We start from the raw sequence: 17337 nt of genomic DNA, 5'->3' as shown, positions 1-17337 counted from the left end.
TATATATATATATATATATATATATATATATATATATATATATATATATATATATATATATATATATATATATATATATATATATATATATATATATATATATATATCACAGGGCAGGTGTAATGTTGGCTATGATAGGGTTCACACTAGTAGATATCTGTTAATAATAATAATAATAATAATAATAATAATAATAATAATGATAATAATGATAATAACAATAATAATAATAATAATGATAGTAATAATAATAATAATAATAATAATAATAATAATAATAATAATGAAAATAATAATAATAGTAATAATAATAATAATAATAATAATAAATAACTGAGAGCTGGTTTTACAAACAACTTTTGAATTGGTTTCCGTGATGAGAAACTGCTCTCTGATTCCGTAGCTAGGAGTGCTAATTATGTTCATTAACAAGAAAATAAAGAAAACAATGCGTATACAATATTACCAATCATACCCTTGATTACCATGAAAGGTCAGAGTTTGATGAACATCATCATCTCATTTAAAGACTGCAGAGAATATATGAAAAATTTGGACTATATCACATTATATAGATTATTTTTCCCATCAAGTATCTTTACACCGTTAACATATGCCGTGCCAAGCGTCGCTTGTTGCTCCACCCAAGGTAAAATGAATACGATATCGTATTTGTTTTACCTTGGCTCCACCATACTCAGCATGACGATTGACGACGCAAGCTTACATGAGAGGAGGAATAATTTTATACAGTCCATTTTTTCATTAACTAACCATGCTATGCTCCGAATTGTCTGCTTGTATTGGATTTCACTGTAGGTATGTGTTGTTTTCAGCTAGGGTCACGGTTTAATATTCTTATTTGTATGTTTGTATCACATGTCTTTGATGGGCTATAAAGAAGATAATGGTAAGAAATAGCACACTGATGAAGTACGTATACTTGCATGGGCCTTGATCGTCATCAAAAGAAATTCTGATCGAGTTAACGACACACACACACACACACACACACACACACACACAGAGGTTGATTGATTGATGACATTTGTATCTAGTAATGTACGGTAATATACAACAAAGGAGGAGGTCAGGTCATGCCGGCCTCCACCTGTGTGGTAGTCATGGGGCGCACAAATATAAAGGTTTGAGAAAAATGCGCATTGAATAATAATGTCGAGTAAAGAAATGTCTACATGTATAAAACTAGGTATTCATGTATATGTGCACAACGAAACTGTAGGCTATTCAAGAGGCGTACATCGAGAGAGAGAGAGAGAGAGAGAGAGAGAGAGGGGGGGAGAGAGAGCTGGGTAATATGAGAAAGAATACTAACAAAAAAAAAAAAAAATGAAAATATATAAATAACAAAAGAAGGAACAGGACGAGTATGAGGAAGAAATGATAAAGGAAAAGGAGTTAAAACACACAAGAAGAGGAAGAGGAGAGAGATTTGGCGAGTGGTGAGTGGTGAGGTGTCGACTGAGGAGACTGGAGGCGAGGCAGGAGGCAGGGGTGAGGGACAGGTGGTGTACAGGTGACGCTGCCGCCTGATGAGTACACAGGTGAGAAGGAAGTGCCACGCCACCATTCTGCCAAGGAGAGAGTGGCGCCGTGGCACTGCTCCTCAACGTCTTTCATGGCACCCTGTAAGAAAAAAAGACTATATATTTGGAATTACTGGGTCTCAATCATTTGCTGTGAGATTTCTGTGGAGGTTTGATAAATTTAAGTGTGTGTGTGTGTGTGTGTGTGTGGGGTCCTGGTTTGGGAGTAGGACAGTAGGTTAGGATTTGCAGGTCACATGGTTCCTCCTAATCCCTGGGCCATAACGAAACTTGTTGAGTGGTATGTTACATTTTTATTTTAACTGTGTGTGTGTGTCTCAGATCGCAGGGTTTCTCTTTCTAATTTCTCAGCCTGGATGAATAATTTTGACAGAATTGTCAAGCTCTTTCTCATATATATATATATATATATATATATATATATATATATATATATATATATATATATATATATATATATATATATATACCGTATATATTCATGATTTACTCAAAGAGCTCAATAGTGAAATTCGAGGATAATTGTTTATATGCATTCCTCTTCCACCACTTAACATTCAAAATTCTAAAATAATCAGTTTTAATTGGAGAGGGGGCTGTTGCTCCCACACATTCTGTGTTAGGACATTGACCCAACCCAACACAAACCTAACTTATTCTAACCTAGCCAAACTCCTCAAAAATTACACTGCTGGACTCAGGAAATGTCAAATTTCTGCCACACTCCTGGGTGCAATTATAGACACACTACACGTCTGCCATGCAATTTTTCTATGCTTATGGCAATGCCATTGACCCTCTGACATGGTATGAGTCCTGTGATTATATCTGATGCAGCTCTATTATAGATGTTTACTAATTAAAATACTGAATTAATAAACTTAACCAAACGTAACTCCCAGATGAAAATAAATGTTAGTATTTGTATGTTTTGAAGTGATGGAAATACTAATAGCAATCCCTTATATATTCCTTATGTTTTCCATGCCCTCACTGGCCAAAACTTTTAGAAGGCTGATAGACCTAATGGGGTCCTTTTATTGTTCTCAGAAACTGTGTCTCCGTGCTTGCACCTTACCTAACCAAACTCGCTTCAACTCTGTTTATCAACTTCTGTCTTTCCTTCTTGCTGGAAGATTGCCTACATTCGGCCTATTCCTAAAAAGGGTGATCATTCTGATCCATGAGACTACTGCCCTAAATCTTTAATCTTGCAAATCAAAAGAGCTAAAGGAAGATTTAATAGATCAGACTAATTTATGTATTAGTGGGAGAGGATCAGTATGTTTTATACAGAGGGTGCCATATGTTGGTCAGAAGGTTTTTTTGTAGCTTGCCGTATATTTATCTATTCTTATGTTCTCATCTGACAAATGGATGAGTTGGCTTCCAGAACACTGAGGATTGTAGCAATCAGTACTCTATGTGAATGTACTAAAGTGAATGTGTCTTGCTTTCAGATGATAAGAGAGAGATCCCAAATCATACAATGAATTTGGGGGCATCTGTACGTGTCAACAAGTGTGGGGTGTGTGTGTTGATGACGCTGATGGTGATGGTAGTACTCCTCTACAAGTATGGCAACAACACAGAGTTCAAGAGAGAAGTTGTGAGTTTGAGGAGCTTATTGTCAGCGGCAATAGATGCTGCTGAACGAGGGGGTAGAGTTGTAAGTTGACCTGTGTGGATCATTCTTGCTGTTTTGAATGATTTTTCCAATAATGTGTTGCGATACAGGGATTATTTTTTCATTACTGATTAGCAGAGTTATACCATTAATGTTGTGGGCTATATAGTGATGCAATGAGAAATGTTCAGTGATTGATAGATCGAAAGTATCTGTATAAAACACAGTACCCATTTGAGAGTATTATTTCTATATTGATGATGGTAATGTATTGCATTGTGAAATGCTTTTTTTTTTTTTCTTTTCTTTTTTTGTATCATGTTGTACTTTTTATTTAACTTTTATTCTTAATTTATTTTCCACTTACATGCTTTTTTATTTGCAGTATTATCTTTAATATTTTCCTAACCTCCTGATAAACGTTGATAATACTTAGCTCAGTCAAATAATTTCATAGGTCTATGATATTCGTGAGGCGGCCACCTTGCATGAACAGAGTAAGGGCAAGACGAAAGAGGGAGCCAATGATCCAGTGACTGATGGAGACATTAAGTCCCATCTTACAATGTTCTTCTCCCTTCAGAAATCCTTCCCTGCCATCAAGGTAAGTGAGCAAATTTGTACAGGAGGCAAGAATTTGTTAATCTTTCTGTAATTTGATTTGATTTGTAATTTGATTTGTGAGTATAGTAAAAAGCACTTTTACAGGTCAACTCTGGAGCTTTCTGCTTGCTTTGTGTTTCAAGACATTTATCAGTAGACTACACTTTATTTTGCTATTTGTATTGTTCTTGGCCAGTGCTGCCCTTAAAAGAAAAAAAGAAGGAAACTAATGAAATATTTCTCAGATAATTTCAGAGGAGCACAGCCTCAATGATGTGGATGTGTCCTCTGTGTCTCCAGCCGCTCTCCTCCATCCTGAGGTGACGGCAGCCATACCAGAAGACCAGATGGTTCCAGCAGGAGACATTCGAGTCTGGATTGACCCTCTGGATGCCACCCAGGAGTACACAGGTCACTATACTTTATGGAATTTAGATGGTAGAAGTCCTCTGTGTTTGGGACAATAGTTGCATGCTTAGCTCTGCGATTTAATGATGTAATTTTTTTGTTACAATCACACAGGACTTATTATCTTAGGTTTTGATAGTCATTTTCATCATTGCTACTTTTGATGGATGCACATTACTACCTGTTCTAGTTAGCTTTTTGAATGATTAATAATTTGTGTGGCACTTTCAGAAAACTTGAGAGAATATGTGACCACCATGGTGTGTGTGGCAGTGAGGGGACATCCTACCATTGGGGTGATTCACAAACCTTTTAGCAAGTCCACAGCCTGGGCCTGGGTGGGCAAAGGTGTGTCTCCTGCTCTGCGTCAGACAGGAAACCAGGTTAGTCTGTCTGGTTCCCATAAGAGAAAATGAAGATACTCAGCAAAATGAGGAGAAGGATCGTAATGAGATTGAACTAAATATTAGTTATACAATTTATTATATATTTTTTTCTGTTAGAGGAGCATTGGTCAGTGGCAACAAAAGGTCCACTTAGATGCCAGTACAAAAAAAAAGATGTCAAAAGAATCATCCAAAATTGGAGGACAAATTTCTTGATACCTCTCTCTTTAGAGTGCAAGATATAGGAAGGAAGAAATACAGAAGTGGGTATGAGTTCACAATTTATCTGAGAAAAGTACAAATGATTGAGAATAATGGTTAACTTTAGCATTAGGGAGGTAGACAGAATAGGGGTAAGAGAAAGTAGTCATATGTAGTGAGGTCATGGGAGGAGGAGAGACAATCAGTGTGAAAATAGTAGTAGAAGGTATCAAGAGGGAGAGAAACTGAAGATAGTCAGTTAAAGGATTTTTTTTTTTTTTTTTTTTTTTACCTTTGGCCTTCTTTACAGGGAGTGGTAAAGAATGACATTGCTCACATCATAGTGTCTCGCTCTCACGCTGGTGATGTGAAGACGGTCGCCACTGCTGCATTTGGCGAGAAGACTGAAGTTATTCCAGCTGGAGGAGCAGGTAAGGTTCCTTTTTTGAGTAATTCAGAGTTCATGTCTCTATGTTGCCTATGAAATGACACTCCCTGATGTGTCCTTTCTTTCCTATACCTGAGTGAGCAGATTTAGTAGTGTCTTTCATGCTTGATAGGCTACAAGACCTTGGCAGTGGTGGAGGGAAAGGCAGATGCGTATGTACACTCCACAGCAATCAAGAAGTGGGATCTCTGTGCAGGAAATGCTGTACTCTTTGCACTCCACGGCAACATGACGACTCTGGGTGGTGATCCTCTGGACTATGGCAGCCAAGAAGAATATAAGAATGAAGGCGGCGTCTTGGCCACGCTAACCAACCACACTTACTACCTTCAGAAACTCCAGGTTCTTGCTGGTAAGGCAGCAAAGGCAGCCTAATGAGTTGAATGGAATCATATCCACGGTATTTATATTCACTAGATTTAAGGTCGATACGAGATAATTTTTATATTGATGTATATATTTATGGTAAATTATTTTTTAGTTTAAAAGTTGTTGAAATAAATATTATATACGGATTGCAGGGTTCTTGTGTTTCTTTAGGCATAGTACATCTATAATTTTGTTAATGTGGTTTAATACTGTATAGATGTGCCATAGGTAAGTGACTACCAATACCTGGAGGGTCTACAGAGTGAATGCTATTAATGTTTTATATTATTTTAATGAATTGAATTGTATTTTATGCTCACCTTGTATCATGTTGTTAACCTTTTATGATATTTATGTTGGCTTTAAATCATCTTCATAATATTCTTGGTGTTTCATGTTGACTCTACATTGGCCTCACATTTCAAGCCACTTATTCCATAGAGTTACTGAAGTGTTGTTGAATGGCTTCTAGAGGTACAGTAGCCATGTTGGTCTCCCTTTGTGGTGTGTGTATAGCAGGCCAAGGCACACAAGGAACAGAGAAGTGTTGAATCTCATATTTCATCAGCACTGTAACATTACCATGGAATTGGAATGCCTAGGATGTTTGTTAAAGGGAGTTAAGTTGCTGCTGCTCATTACACTTGTACCCTGGCATGATTCTCTTTACAGCTCTCTATTTTCCATTTTCTGTCTATTTTATTTTCCTTCAAATCAGATGCTGCTGAAAGTTTTTGTATTGAATTTGCTGCTTTAGTACAATTTTCTTTGTTCTGAAAAGTTGTTTGTTTGAATAGTGAGAGAGTAGGTGAGTGAAGATTGTTGTTGATGTAAGGCTGTTGAGCTTTTATTTGATATGGTTTGATTTTAATAGAAGCTAGTTAAGAATGAGCAAATTATGTCTCAGTGATTATCTTGGTATGATTGGTAACATGTTGAATTTGCATTATCTTGAGTGCTCTGTCAGGGTTCAGAAGGTCCTTCCTCTAGATAAATTTTCCATATTTTTATGATGCTTCTGTAGGAGTATTGTACATTGGCTGGCTATAAGGTTTTGGGAAGGTGGATAATTCAAATTGTTGGTTACAAATTGTGAAGGATGAGGCTCTAGTTGTGTTGATTCTATGTCAGGGACTTAATCTACTGTGTTTTGTGCCTGTTTCATTGACTCCTCATACAGGCTATTATTTCCTGCTCTTCCCTTGGTTTTCTGGTTGGCTAGAATTTTGTGCAGTGTTCCATATGCTAGCTCCTGTGGTAAAAGTGGGAGGTAGAAGTTGTGTTGTGATAAGCATTGTCTTCTTACCTGGGAAATGTGTTGAAGATCAGAAGACATTGTCAGTCACAGTATTGTTGACCCTTTACCCATCCAGTCCAACTCTCCAAGTTGATATATACATATATGTACAATGAATTGTGTATTGTACCTGATATTGAATTCCTCTTAGACTGCACTTGTTAGCAGCAATCATGCCAATGTATTTCTCACTTGTCCTCTTTGGTGGTGGTTGAATGCAGCTACATAGAACTTATTTCAGTCATTCTGCTACAATTATGGGATGTGCAGACCTACCAATTATGTTGTGATGCAAGTGTTGTTGTCACCTTTGCTTTAACAGGAAGGTGTGCTGGGATCAGTTACTAGCCCAACATGTCTAGCCAAGGACTTAGGTAATGTAAGTCAGGGGTGTATGATCTTGTAAATGGGCATTGAATAATGCAGGAATAAACACATTTACTTAAAAACTTTATGTGTGGATTTCCCTTGTCATTTATAAATAAGAAATTAATGATCAACATTAATAGTTTGAGTGTTACTAGATCTTATTCTCTCTCTCTCTACTGACTTGTGTTGCTGGCCTCCCACTGATGTCTTGATAGTGAAGGCAGCCACACTGCAGTAACAATTAATGCAACACAGTATATCTAAACGTGCGGAGACAAAAACACAGCTGTCCAATGTGCGTTTTCCGTGCATTTGTAGGCATTTAAGTATTGTGTAATTCACATGTTCCTGTTCTTTTCACAGAATACAGCAAAGTATATGAAACAAGTGAGTTGAATACAAAGCCAAATGATGACATAATGCTGTAGAGCACCTGGGTTCTCAGTCCCATGGTGATGCTTTCTTGTTTTCTTGTTGGTGTTAAAGCTGAGTGTTTTGATCCTCCTTTAGGAGTTTCCTTGGCCTCCATGACTGTACCTTCTAGATACTTCTTTCAGTGCAATGATTAAGCATTTAATAAGGATCAAAATTGGTAAAAATATTGGCCTTATGTATAAACATTAACATGATGATTCTCTTTTACGTTAATGTAGATACTGATTCTTTCTCTCATGATGAGAAAGAAATATATACTGAAATATGTACGGAAATACAAATTGACATCTTTGCTGTTCTTAATATCAGCAAAACAAAAGTGGAATGTTAGACCAGTGACCATTCCCAATCCCAGAACCATTGCGCTGAGGACTGTTAGCGGCAGTGTCTTGGTTACATAGCGAGTGCCTGACAGTGTAAAGGCAGTGTCCTCACAAAGCAGGAACTGGGAACAAGTGTCAGAGGCAGTGGAGAATAATTCTAGTTCTTTTTTTTTCATCTGCTTACATCTCCTCTTCGCCTTCATCCTCTTCAAGAATGCTGTCCATAGCCACCTCCTCATAGTCCTTCTCAAGTGCTGCCAAGTCCTCTCGGGCCTCAGAAAACTCTCCTTCTTCCATGCCCTCCCCAACATACCAGTGTACAAAGGCTCGCTTGGCATACATCAAATCAAACTTGTGGTCCAGGCGTTCCCAGGCCTCGGCAATAGCAGTAGTGTTGGACAGCATACAGACGGCTCGTGGCACCTTGGCCAGGTCAGCTCCTGGCACAACCGTGGGTGGCTGGTAGTTGATTCCCACCTGAAGTGTAGATGTTAATACTTCATTAGATGGAAACTATCTTATGTGTTCTTTATTCACATTTCTATGCTAGCATTACTTGGATAGCTTGATGTTTGATATCCATCTTACAGATATAATAGTTATGGAATTGCTGGTATAATAAATGTCATTGTTTTGGACTGGTGGATTCTGATGAGGATGTCATTTGATGTATGGTATATGGTGTTACTGGTTCAGAATTATCCTACATGTGGTAAGCATTACTCACCTTAAAGCCAGTTGGACACCACTCAACAAACTGGATGGTTCGCTTAGTCTTGATGGCGGCAATGGCAGCATTGACGTCCTTGGGCACAACATCCCCTCGGTACAGGAGGCAGCAGGCCATATACTTGCCACGCCGTGGGTCACACTTCACCATCTGAACACAGAATACTTTACAGTAGTGACCTAAAGTTACTAGCACATCATTCTATAAAATAATGGATGATTAGGATGGCAAAGAGTGATAATTTAGTGCTACACTAATACTTGTGTCATTATTGCCAGCATTCACAAACTTTTGTTCACTGTAGCATTCAAAGCAGTCACTGCAACAGATTGACTAATCTGACAAAACGTTCCACAGAATAACAGATTGATCACTAGAATAATCAAATGTTGGTCTAACTACTAGCTGGCAGATGCATCACACTGCTCACCTATCACACCACTATGCCTTCCATAGACTTCACGAGATAAACATACCTGATTGGCAGGCTCAAAACAGGCATTGGTAATCTCAGAAACTGATATTTGCTCATGGTAAGCCTTTTCTGCTGAGATGACTGGTGCATAGGTTACAAGGGGGAAGTGGATCCTTGGGTATGGTACAAGGTTGGTCTGGAATTCTGTCAGGTCAACATTGAGGGCTCCATCGAACCTGACAGAAAGAGAAAGACTTTTAATATGACTGCATTAGGTGTTAATATTATGCTCCTATCAGAAGGAGATGTCGGGAACACAAATCAAAATCTTGATTTATCTTGGTGAAAAAAGTATAGATAAATATCTGAATATCCAAATTCAGTTACAAGACATTTGAACAGAGGAATGAAGTCATCCTTCTCAATGTGTCTCAGCTTTTATAGAGTAATATATTATGTACCTGAGGGAGGCAGTGATAGAGGAGACAATTTGACCAATAAGACGGTTGAGATTGGTGTAGGTGGGCCGCTCAATGTTCATGTTGCGTCGACAGATGTCATAGATAGCCTCGTTGTCCACCATAAAGGCACATTCTGAGTGTTCCAGCGTTGTGTGTGTTGTGAGGATTGCATTGTAAGGCTCCACCACTGCTGTTGCCACCTACAAACAGTGGAGAAAGGTAATCATAGCCTTGTGACTGCTTTGGCATCTCCTCAAGTCTAATACATATATTGCCTGTTGGCACACAAGAATAAGATCTGAAACTAAGAGTTTATTAAGATCATAAGAACATAAAAATCCTGAGTCATGGGACCAACCTGGGGTGCAGGATAAATGGCAAACTCCAGCTTGCTCTTCTTGCCATAATCAACTGAGAGGCGCTCCATCAAGAGAGAGGTGAAGCCAGAGCCAGTGCCACCACCGAAGGAGTGGAACACCAGGAATCCCTGAAAAATTATCAGAATTGAAAACCACAAGTCCTTATGTGTTTTGAATATCCTTGCAGGAGATGCTAGCATACTATTACTTAGGTGGCCAATTTGTATACTGTTTTGCATTAAAGCTCAACTGAATATTGTTTATGTTCTATTTGTATCAAGATTTCTACACAATGAAGGGGAAAAGTGCTCTTGAGAACCCAGGCAATCATCCCTTTGGTCTTTGAATATAGTTGCATTTTTTAATATAAGGCACTGAATTATGGCTAAGAGGAGTTTAGTGCTTATAGTAGGCCTTGATTGTCCTGCTGCTACTGGCTACTTGACTCACTTGTAGACCAGTGCACTGATCGGCCAGTCTTCGGGTTCTGTCCAAGACGATATCGACGATCTCCTTGCCAATGGTGTAGTGGCCTCGGGCGTAGTTGTTGGCTGCATCCTCCTTCCCAGTGATGAGTTGCTCGGGGTGGAACAGTTGGCGGTATGCTCCTGTTCGCACTTCATCTGTGGAGATAAAGGAGTGAATGAATAAAGGAGAAGGGATTATGTTATTCTATTGTGGCTTGAATATATAGCCTGCTCTCTCATCATGACTATTTTGAAAAGTGCCAGAGATGATTATCCTGGTCCACAAAAATTATATTTTTTTTGTTAATTATGTATAAATCATGTTAATCTGTCACTAGAACCATAGAAATACATATTAATGTAAGTTGAATTCGAGAGAGAGAGAGAGAGAGAGAGAGAGAGAGAGAGAGAGATGTATTGTTGCCTTAAAGTATATTTCATTCACTTCCTTAAACCATTAAATCAAATATTCTTCCACCATGACATCCATCCTTTCACTCCACACTGACCTATGACTGAGGGCTCCAGGTCCACAAAGACAGCTCTGGGCACGTGCTTCCCGCTGCCAGTCTCGCTGAAGAAGGTATTGAAGGAGTCATCACCCTCCCCCACTGTCTTGTCAGAGGGCATGGTGCCATCCGGGGAAATGCCATGCTCCAGGCAGTACAGCTCCCAGCAGGCATTGCCCATCTGCACGCCCGCCTGACCAACATGGATGCTGATGCACTCACGCTGACAAGGGAAAGATTTTTTGTTTCTTTATTCATTTTATTATTCCTGGCTCTATTTCGCCATTGCATGTCACTCTGCAGAGCCTTCATGAGGTGTTTTCTGAAAGGTACACACTATATTAAATTAAAAACAACATCTTTGCGTTAAATGATGTATGTGATGATAAAAATTTAATGATGTTCACAATGTGTCCAGTCATACCTACACGTTTCCTCTACATCCTAACACTCCTTATAGATAGTTATCTATTTTTTGTGATAAAACATATATTACTACCATTCTTCACGTCTAACATTATTACAAGCTCAATGTTTATCATCTAATAGTGGCATGAAACACATTTTCCTTCCTATCTTTTCCGTCAGACAGGCCTGTGGTTAGGCGTCGGGGTTCGAGAGTCAGGCGCGAGCCGCGAGGGCTGGTGGGCCTGCATTATGAAGGAGCCTGGCAAGCTGAGAAGGTCACGGAGAGATATAGAGGTGGGTGTGTGTTGTCACTCTTATTCGTTTCCTTATTATATTTATTATCGTTACTAAGGTTTCATGTACAGTCATGTGGTAGAGGTGAATTATTATGTTGTTTGAGAGAGAGAGAGAGAGAGAGAGAGAGAGAGAGAGCGCATTTCTATGAAAGCAAACATGACATAACGAGACTGGATCCTCTTGAAATAATTATACAGCGCATGCGTGTGCTTTGGTGTTCCACTACCAGCATGCCTCATGTGCGTTTGGTGGGCGTCCACACAAAGACCACTTCTGACAACAATGAAACGTCTGCGTGGGGAGGGAAGGCGTGAGGGAAGGGAAAGGAGCGCCCGTTCACCGCTGTAGCCATGAATTTGTTATGACCGAACGGTGACTCATGCCTTGGGTTTCTTGTTCAGAGAGAGAGAGAGAGAGAGAGAGAGAGAGAGAGAGAGAGAGAGTATATTCATTCATGTGTTCCAAAGTTCAATACTTTGAAGGGCTTTGCTTCTCTACAGATAATTTTCGAGTCACAGAAGAGAATGGTCCGAGTTTTATAGATTTTTTTTCTTCTCACTGATGGTCTAAAATCCGTGTAATATTACCATTATAACTGTAATAGACCATCACTTGAAACCCATATAACCGCTCTGAGTCTGTTGTAAAGCTGTACAGTAGAGGCAAACACAACAGAACCATGTCTCCTCTCGCTGCGCAATGCTGTCTATATCGAGTCGACTGCACTATAAACAATTCACTGATGGAAAGAGCGGTCAGTGAACTCTTGTGACTTGTGTTCTTGCTCACACTTCCTTCTTTTGTGACTGTATAAAAGGGAGGATTTAAAAGAAGTGTTTATGAGTGAATGTTAACGTATCTATAGGTCCTTGCTAAGATGTTTGATTCAAGTATAGGCTGCTGTACTGTACCTGACATTAGCTACACAAGTGGTTACAAATGAATTTCAAGTTTCCATTAAGTTCCTATCTAGGTTATTAAATTCAATGCACTATCTATTACACCATCATATCCTTTCCTGTAATTCTTCCTATCTTTGACATACGCATCTTCATAATGTTAGGTCGACAATCCTTTTTGACTGTACTGTTTGGGGTCTCCTCATCCTATATTGCTGCCTCTCTTACGTACATAGGAAAAGAACACCTGCTGGTCTGAAGAAGTGGAAGAAAGTGCAAGTCGATGAGTTGTATTGTTTGTTGGTGAGGGATATAAGTGCGCGTTGCTATGGCAGGCAATGTTTAGTGTGCATTGTGTAGGTGGGGACATGGGGAGCACGTAGAGTCGCACAGTGTGGGGTCACGCAATGCCGTCTTTTAGAGTGGCTTTCATTTGTGGGTGTGAGGGTGTTCTTAGTTCGTCAGACTGTAATGATTCTAGTTACATGGTCTTCCTTGTGTGTGTGTGTGTGTGTGTGTGTGTGATGACTCCTGCTGCACTGTCATGGTATTGATCTCTCGTGAACCAGCAACAATACACACACACACACACACACACACACACACACACACACACACACACACACACACACACACACACACACACACACACACACACATTAGGTATAGTAAAAGGATGCAAGTGATCTTTTTGTACTACTACTACTACTACTACTACTACTACTCTCTCTCTCTCTCTCTCTCTCTCTCTCTCTCTCTCTCTCTCTCTCTCTGCATAATTCAAACTATAAGCTCGTGTTCCGTCAGTTTCCACCTGTACTTCTATCCAACTAACTTTTCAAACTCATGGAGACTTTTGTGTGTTTCTTGTTTACCCGCTTAGCGCCAAGCGAGACCTTGCTCTGACAAAATTATATTATAGTATATTCTCTTATTTTATTCGTGTGGATGGTTCAAAATTTTTTTTAGAGTTCTGAATTGTAATAAAAACGGTTGACAGTAAAAATAAAGGGTAATAGAGTAGTCTGTGAAGGAGTTTAAAGCTTCTTAGCTTATCGCCACACAAGACTGTTCCTCCATCGGCTTGGCAACTCACCCAAGCCAGCGTCCTATCCGCTCCTCCCGTCCCTCCCTCACCAACACAGCTATCGATGTCTATTGATCAGCGAGCCACTTGAAAGACATTACTCTTTGAAGACCGACGCTCTACAATCTTTTTTTTATCCGTGTTGCTTGTGAATATCGAGATCTCTTAACGTTTATTGGGCGATTAATACTAATTTTTACAGCCGCAGGGTATAAAGTATAGAGAGTTACTGGTCAGGGTGTGTAGGTGCAGCTGGTGAGTTTTGGTTGCTCAGTGAGGAAGGAAGGTGTTGAGGAATGAAATGTTTATGCTGAAGTCAATAAATGGATTGGACGAAGAGACGCAGTTCGACGTATACCCTCTGTTGTGTGTGTGTGTGTGTGTGTTAGACGACTCGCACCATAATTCCTATTTGTTCGGGGACTTACCAACGAAAAATCTGCGAGTTTGGCTCTTAAAAGATGTAATAAGCGATGTTACTCCAATGTTTTCAGAAGGATAACAAGACCGGTAGCAACACTAACAATAACAAAAAAGAAAGTAGTAGTAGTAGTGACAGCAGAAACTTCAAGACAGACTAAAACATACACAATCCGCACTACAACCTTAAACTTCACATGCAAAACCAGCAAAGAAGTTGATTGAAGTTTCTCGAATATACACAGACAACCACAGCTGAAAATAATCACCTCAATCAATGCTAGTCCTCACCGCACTAATCGCCTTAAACTGCACTGATCTAATTGCCCGAGACTGACGCAGCGAAGGTCGTGCATTGGCGCTAAACTCGGTCTTGCGATCATCTGATTAAGAAAGACGAGACTCAATGATAATCTAGAGACTTAATGATAGAAAAACAGTCGCTTTTAACTGATTTGATTCACTCTGACTCCTTTTAGCACAACAATGAGGTCAGGCACCACCAGTCTTGTGTTCAACTGCAGAGACGCACTGACGAAAGAAGATAAAACTCAACCTTAACCTAGAGACTTAATGATAGATAAACAGTTGCTTTTAACTGATTTGATTCACTATAACTCCTTTTAGCTCAACAATGAAGTCAGGCACCAGTCTTACGATAAGCTGCAGTTAAAGACGCACTAATGAAAGCAGACAAAACTCAACTTTAGTCTAGAGAAGTAATGATAGAAAAAAAAAAAAAACCAGCCGCTTTTGACTGATTTGATTTTTAAGACCTCCTTTTAGCACAACATTGAGGTCAGGCACTAGTCGTACGATCAGCTGTAGTTTAAAGATGCACTGATGTAAGATTCATTTCCTCGATCCAAGAATGTATTGATAAAAGCCTTTGAAGGAAAGTAAGAAGGACGCAAGCAAAGGAAGATGGTTAGCAGTGAAATCTGAAGTTTGTTTCTCTTCCAATAGTTTCCAGAAAGTTAATTAGTCTTGGAAATTTGGCGTGAGCGAGCATATACAAGTATCATCTTTAATTTTGCTCTTAATGTTTAGGAAGGACGGAGTGATGGATGACAGCACGTACTACAACACACACACACACACACACACACACACACACACACACACACACACTTTGCCAAAAATGATAGGAAGTGTATATATAGCTAACAAAAGCCTTTGCTACATCATGACCCTCCTATGCAGGCTGTCACATTAAAAGCTCATAATCCTATATCACTAGTCGCGTCATTCCACCCCATCGCATTGTTTCCCTCCCCGTTTTTCACTGCAGTTGTGATGTCATGGCTTGGAAATAGCATAACCGTGAATTACAATGATTGCCACACTGTATGGAGAAGTACGGAGCGTGTTTAACTCACCATATTGACAGAGAAGAGGTGTCAGGCTACTAAGGAATAACAAAGAAAGGGTTCGTGTCTCCCCGAGCTTGCAAGAACCGTTATCAGCCGCCCTCGCAACGCACTCAGCTCAACTACTGTCCTCTGGGTGGAGTCTGCTCAGAAGTGGACCCCCTGCGCGCGCATTTCACTTCCCTGCCTCCCCCACACCCTCTACACCCCATTGCATGCCTTCCACGGTCTAATTGTATCGTCAGAACACATAACCCCATATATTCGTAATTTTTGAGTGAATTGTCTCTGTGTGTCGAACCAAAATGAGGCTGTAGTTTTTGGCTAGCACCAGCAGAACACAGGGTAGCTTTACCTTCCTGCAGTTAAGGTTTGGGTAAACTGACGCTGAATGCAGACCTCGGGTGAGGGATTAGCTGGGTGTAAAACTCTGGAACTCTCTTCTCTACCTGTCTCTGGTGTCCTGCCTTCCTATGACTTGGACTGCTGCAGGAGAAGAGTGTTACGACATCCCTTGAAGTAAACTGGCCTCTTCTTGATCTTTTTCTGAGTTTGAGTTTTGTGGGAGCGGCAAATTAGTGTCCTTTTTTTCTTTCCTCTTTCTTTTGTGGCCCTGGTTGGTCTGCTTCATTATACTGTTAAATGCGAGTAATTTCCTGTTAATGTACTCTTCCCTTGGTCTCTGTCTCACTGCATGCGTTCCACTTGCTGTTCTTACCCGGAGCACAGAATAGAAATGAACCTTAGCAAGCCTTGAAAATAATTGTCACTGCGTCGTTAGCTCTCTCAATGCAGACATCTGGGCTAAAAAAAGAAAGAAAAAGTAAATAATTAATTTTTTTTTAGATGCCATAGTGAACTTAAACCCTTCAGTAGCATGACGCGTTTCTCTATTAATTCTGGTTACTATTTGGTGACTGTATACAACTTCAGAAACTCATGTCAGGGATTAACAAATAGTGAAGACTGTAGCCATTAATCCTCTAACCTCTATAGATCCTTTCCTAATGTCAAAAAAATGGTCTAATCGTACACAAATCTCAAGGTAAAAAATGTATCCCAGTACCTGAAATTCTATCCATTACACAGAACCTCAACATATTAGAGGAATAAGGATATGATCGTCACTGCAGATATAGAAACACACTATTTCCTATGATTTCCAGCCTTCATAGTCAATTTTATACTTCTATATTACGAACTGATACATTGTAGAACACACTGATAGGTTTTTAGAATATACCAACACACCACAGAGGTATGAAAGTCCACAGTAATTTGATTGTCACGCACGTAGAGTAGAATGAACAATTAGATTTAAGCGTTTTTGATTAGTAACTCTCGTATGATTCTAATTGTATTCAGATGAGACCAATAATCCCCACGATAGTGCCACATATCACTCATTTTCCGCCTTCCTACGACTTGTCTTCTTTTAAGAGGGAGGTATCAAGATATTTGCTCCCTAATTTTGGCTAACACTTTTCTTCCTTCTGGAGAACCAGCACCCAAGTGGGCCTTATTTTTCTTTAATACTTTTTTGCCCTTGGTTGGCCCTCTCTCCTACATAAAAGAAAAAAGAATACGTCAAAGAAAACAGTGACAGTTCTTCGTGATATCTGGCCATGTGGTGGGGATTATCGACCTCACCTTATGGGTCAGTACATTTTGGTTTCATTATGATTGCCTTCACGTGTTTGCCAAGTAATTAACGACTCAAATGAGATAGAAGGTGTAAAGTTAAGGGGATGTAGTGGACAGGAGTGGCGCTCTAAAGGATGTTAAGTAATGGGATGTCCTTTATTCTTCCTCCTCTTTATCCTTTCTCTCCTTTTCTTTCCTCTTGTTTCTTGTTTCCATTTTCATTATAATGGATTAACT

General features: G+C 39.5%; 2 protein-coding genes across 6 annotated transcripts; one reads left to right on the top strand and one right to left on the bottom strand.

Annotated features, from left to right (window-relative positions):
• The first annotated feature begins 1435 nt into the window (after positions 1–1435).
• On the top strand, positions 1436–7356 carry LOC123515720 (putative inositol monophosphatase 3). Of its 5 annotated transcripts, none has more exons than XM_045274558.1 (7): positions 1436–1565; positions 3029–3237; positions 3653–3799; positions 4044–4209; positions 4438–4589; positions 5104–5224; positions 5354–7356. In XM_045274558.1, exons 2-7 carry the CDS (start codon positions 3058–3060, stop codon positions 5614–5616), a joined length of 1029 nt encoding a protein of 342 aa, XP_045130493.1. In that variant the 5' UTR covers positions 1436–1565; positions 3029–3057; the 3' UTR covers positions 5617–7356. The 5 variants fall into 5 exon arrangements, with proteins under 5 accessions (XP_045130493.1, XP_045130495.1, XP_045130492.1 ...); XM_045274560.1 differs by having other exon boundaries at positions 1442–1463; XM_045274557.1 differs by having other exon boundaries at positions 1492–1649.
• Positions 7357–7565: 209 nt separating this feature from the next.
• On the bottom strand, positions 7566–15615 carry LOC123515718 (tubulin alpha-1 chain-like). The gene is made up of 8 exons (XM_045274552.1): positions 15466–15615; positions 10976–11198; positions 10450–10622; positions 9999–10127; positions 9641–9840; positions 9241–9415; positions 8762–8914; positions 7566–8511 (listed from the first exon to the last, which is right to left on the bottom strand). The coding sequence occupies exons 1-8, from the start codon at positions 15466–15468 to the stop codon at positions 8215–8217; spliced, it is 1353 nt and encodes a 450-aa protein (XP_045130487.1). The 5' UTR covers positions 15469–15615; the 3' UTR covers positions 7566–8214.
• Between the last annotated feature and the right edge of the window lie 1722 nt (positions 15616–17337).

The sequence above is a fragment of the Portunus trituberculatus genome, chromosome 39, assembly GCF_017591435.1.
Source record: "Portunus trituberculatus isolate SZX2019 chromosome 39, ASM1759143v1, whole genome shotgun sequence".
Taxonomy (NCBI): domain Eukaryota; kingdom Metazoa; phylum Arthropoda; class Malacostraca; order Decapoda; family Portunidae; genus Portunus; species Portunus trituberculatus.
Note: the sequence above shows the minus strand (reverse complement) of the source record. Positions and strands in the feature narration are given on the sequence as shown.

Excerpts from the sequence above, each read along its gene's own strand:
- LOC123515720 (XM_045274555.1), top strand. The coding sequence starts at position 1,640 with ATGGCACCCTGTAAGAAAAAAAGACTATATATTTGGAATTACTGGGTC. Across the intron at positions 4,210-4,437 it reads TGCCACCCAGGAGTACACAG|AAAACTTGAGAGAATATGTG; the intron begins GTCACTATACTT and ends TGGCACTTTCAG. Across the intron at positions 5,225-5,353 it reads TATTCCAGCTGGAGGAGCAG|GCTACAAGACCTTGGCAGTG; the intron begins GTAAGGTTCCTT and ends CATGCTTGATAG.
- LOC123515718 (XM_045274552.1), bottom strand. Across the intron at positions 9,841-9,998 it reads CCATTTATCCTGCACCCCAG|GTGGCAACAGCAGTGGTGGA; the intron begins GTTGGTCCCATG and ends CACTGTTTGTAG. Across the intron at positions 8,512-8,761 it reads GGTGTCCAACTGGCTTTAAG|GTGGGAATCAACTACCAGCC; the intron begins GTGAGTAATGCT and ends TCTACACTTCAG.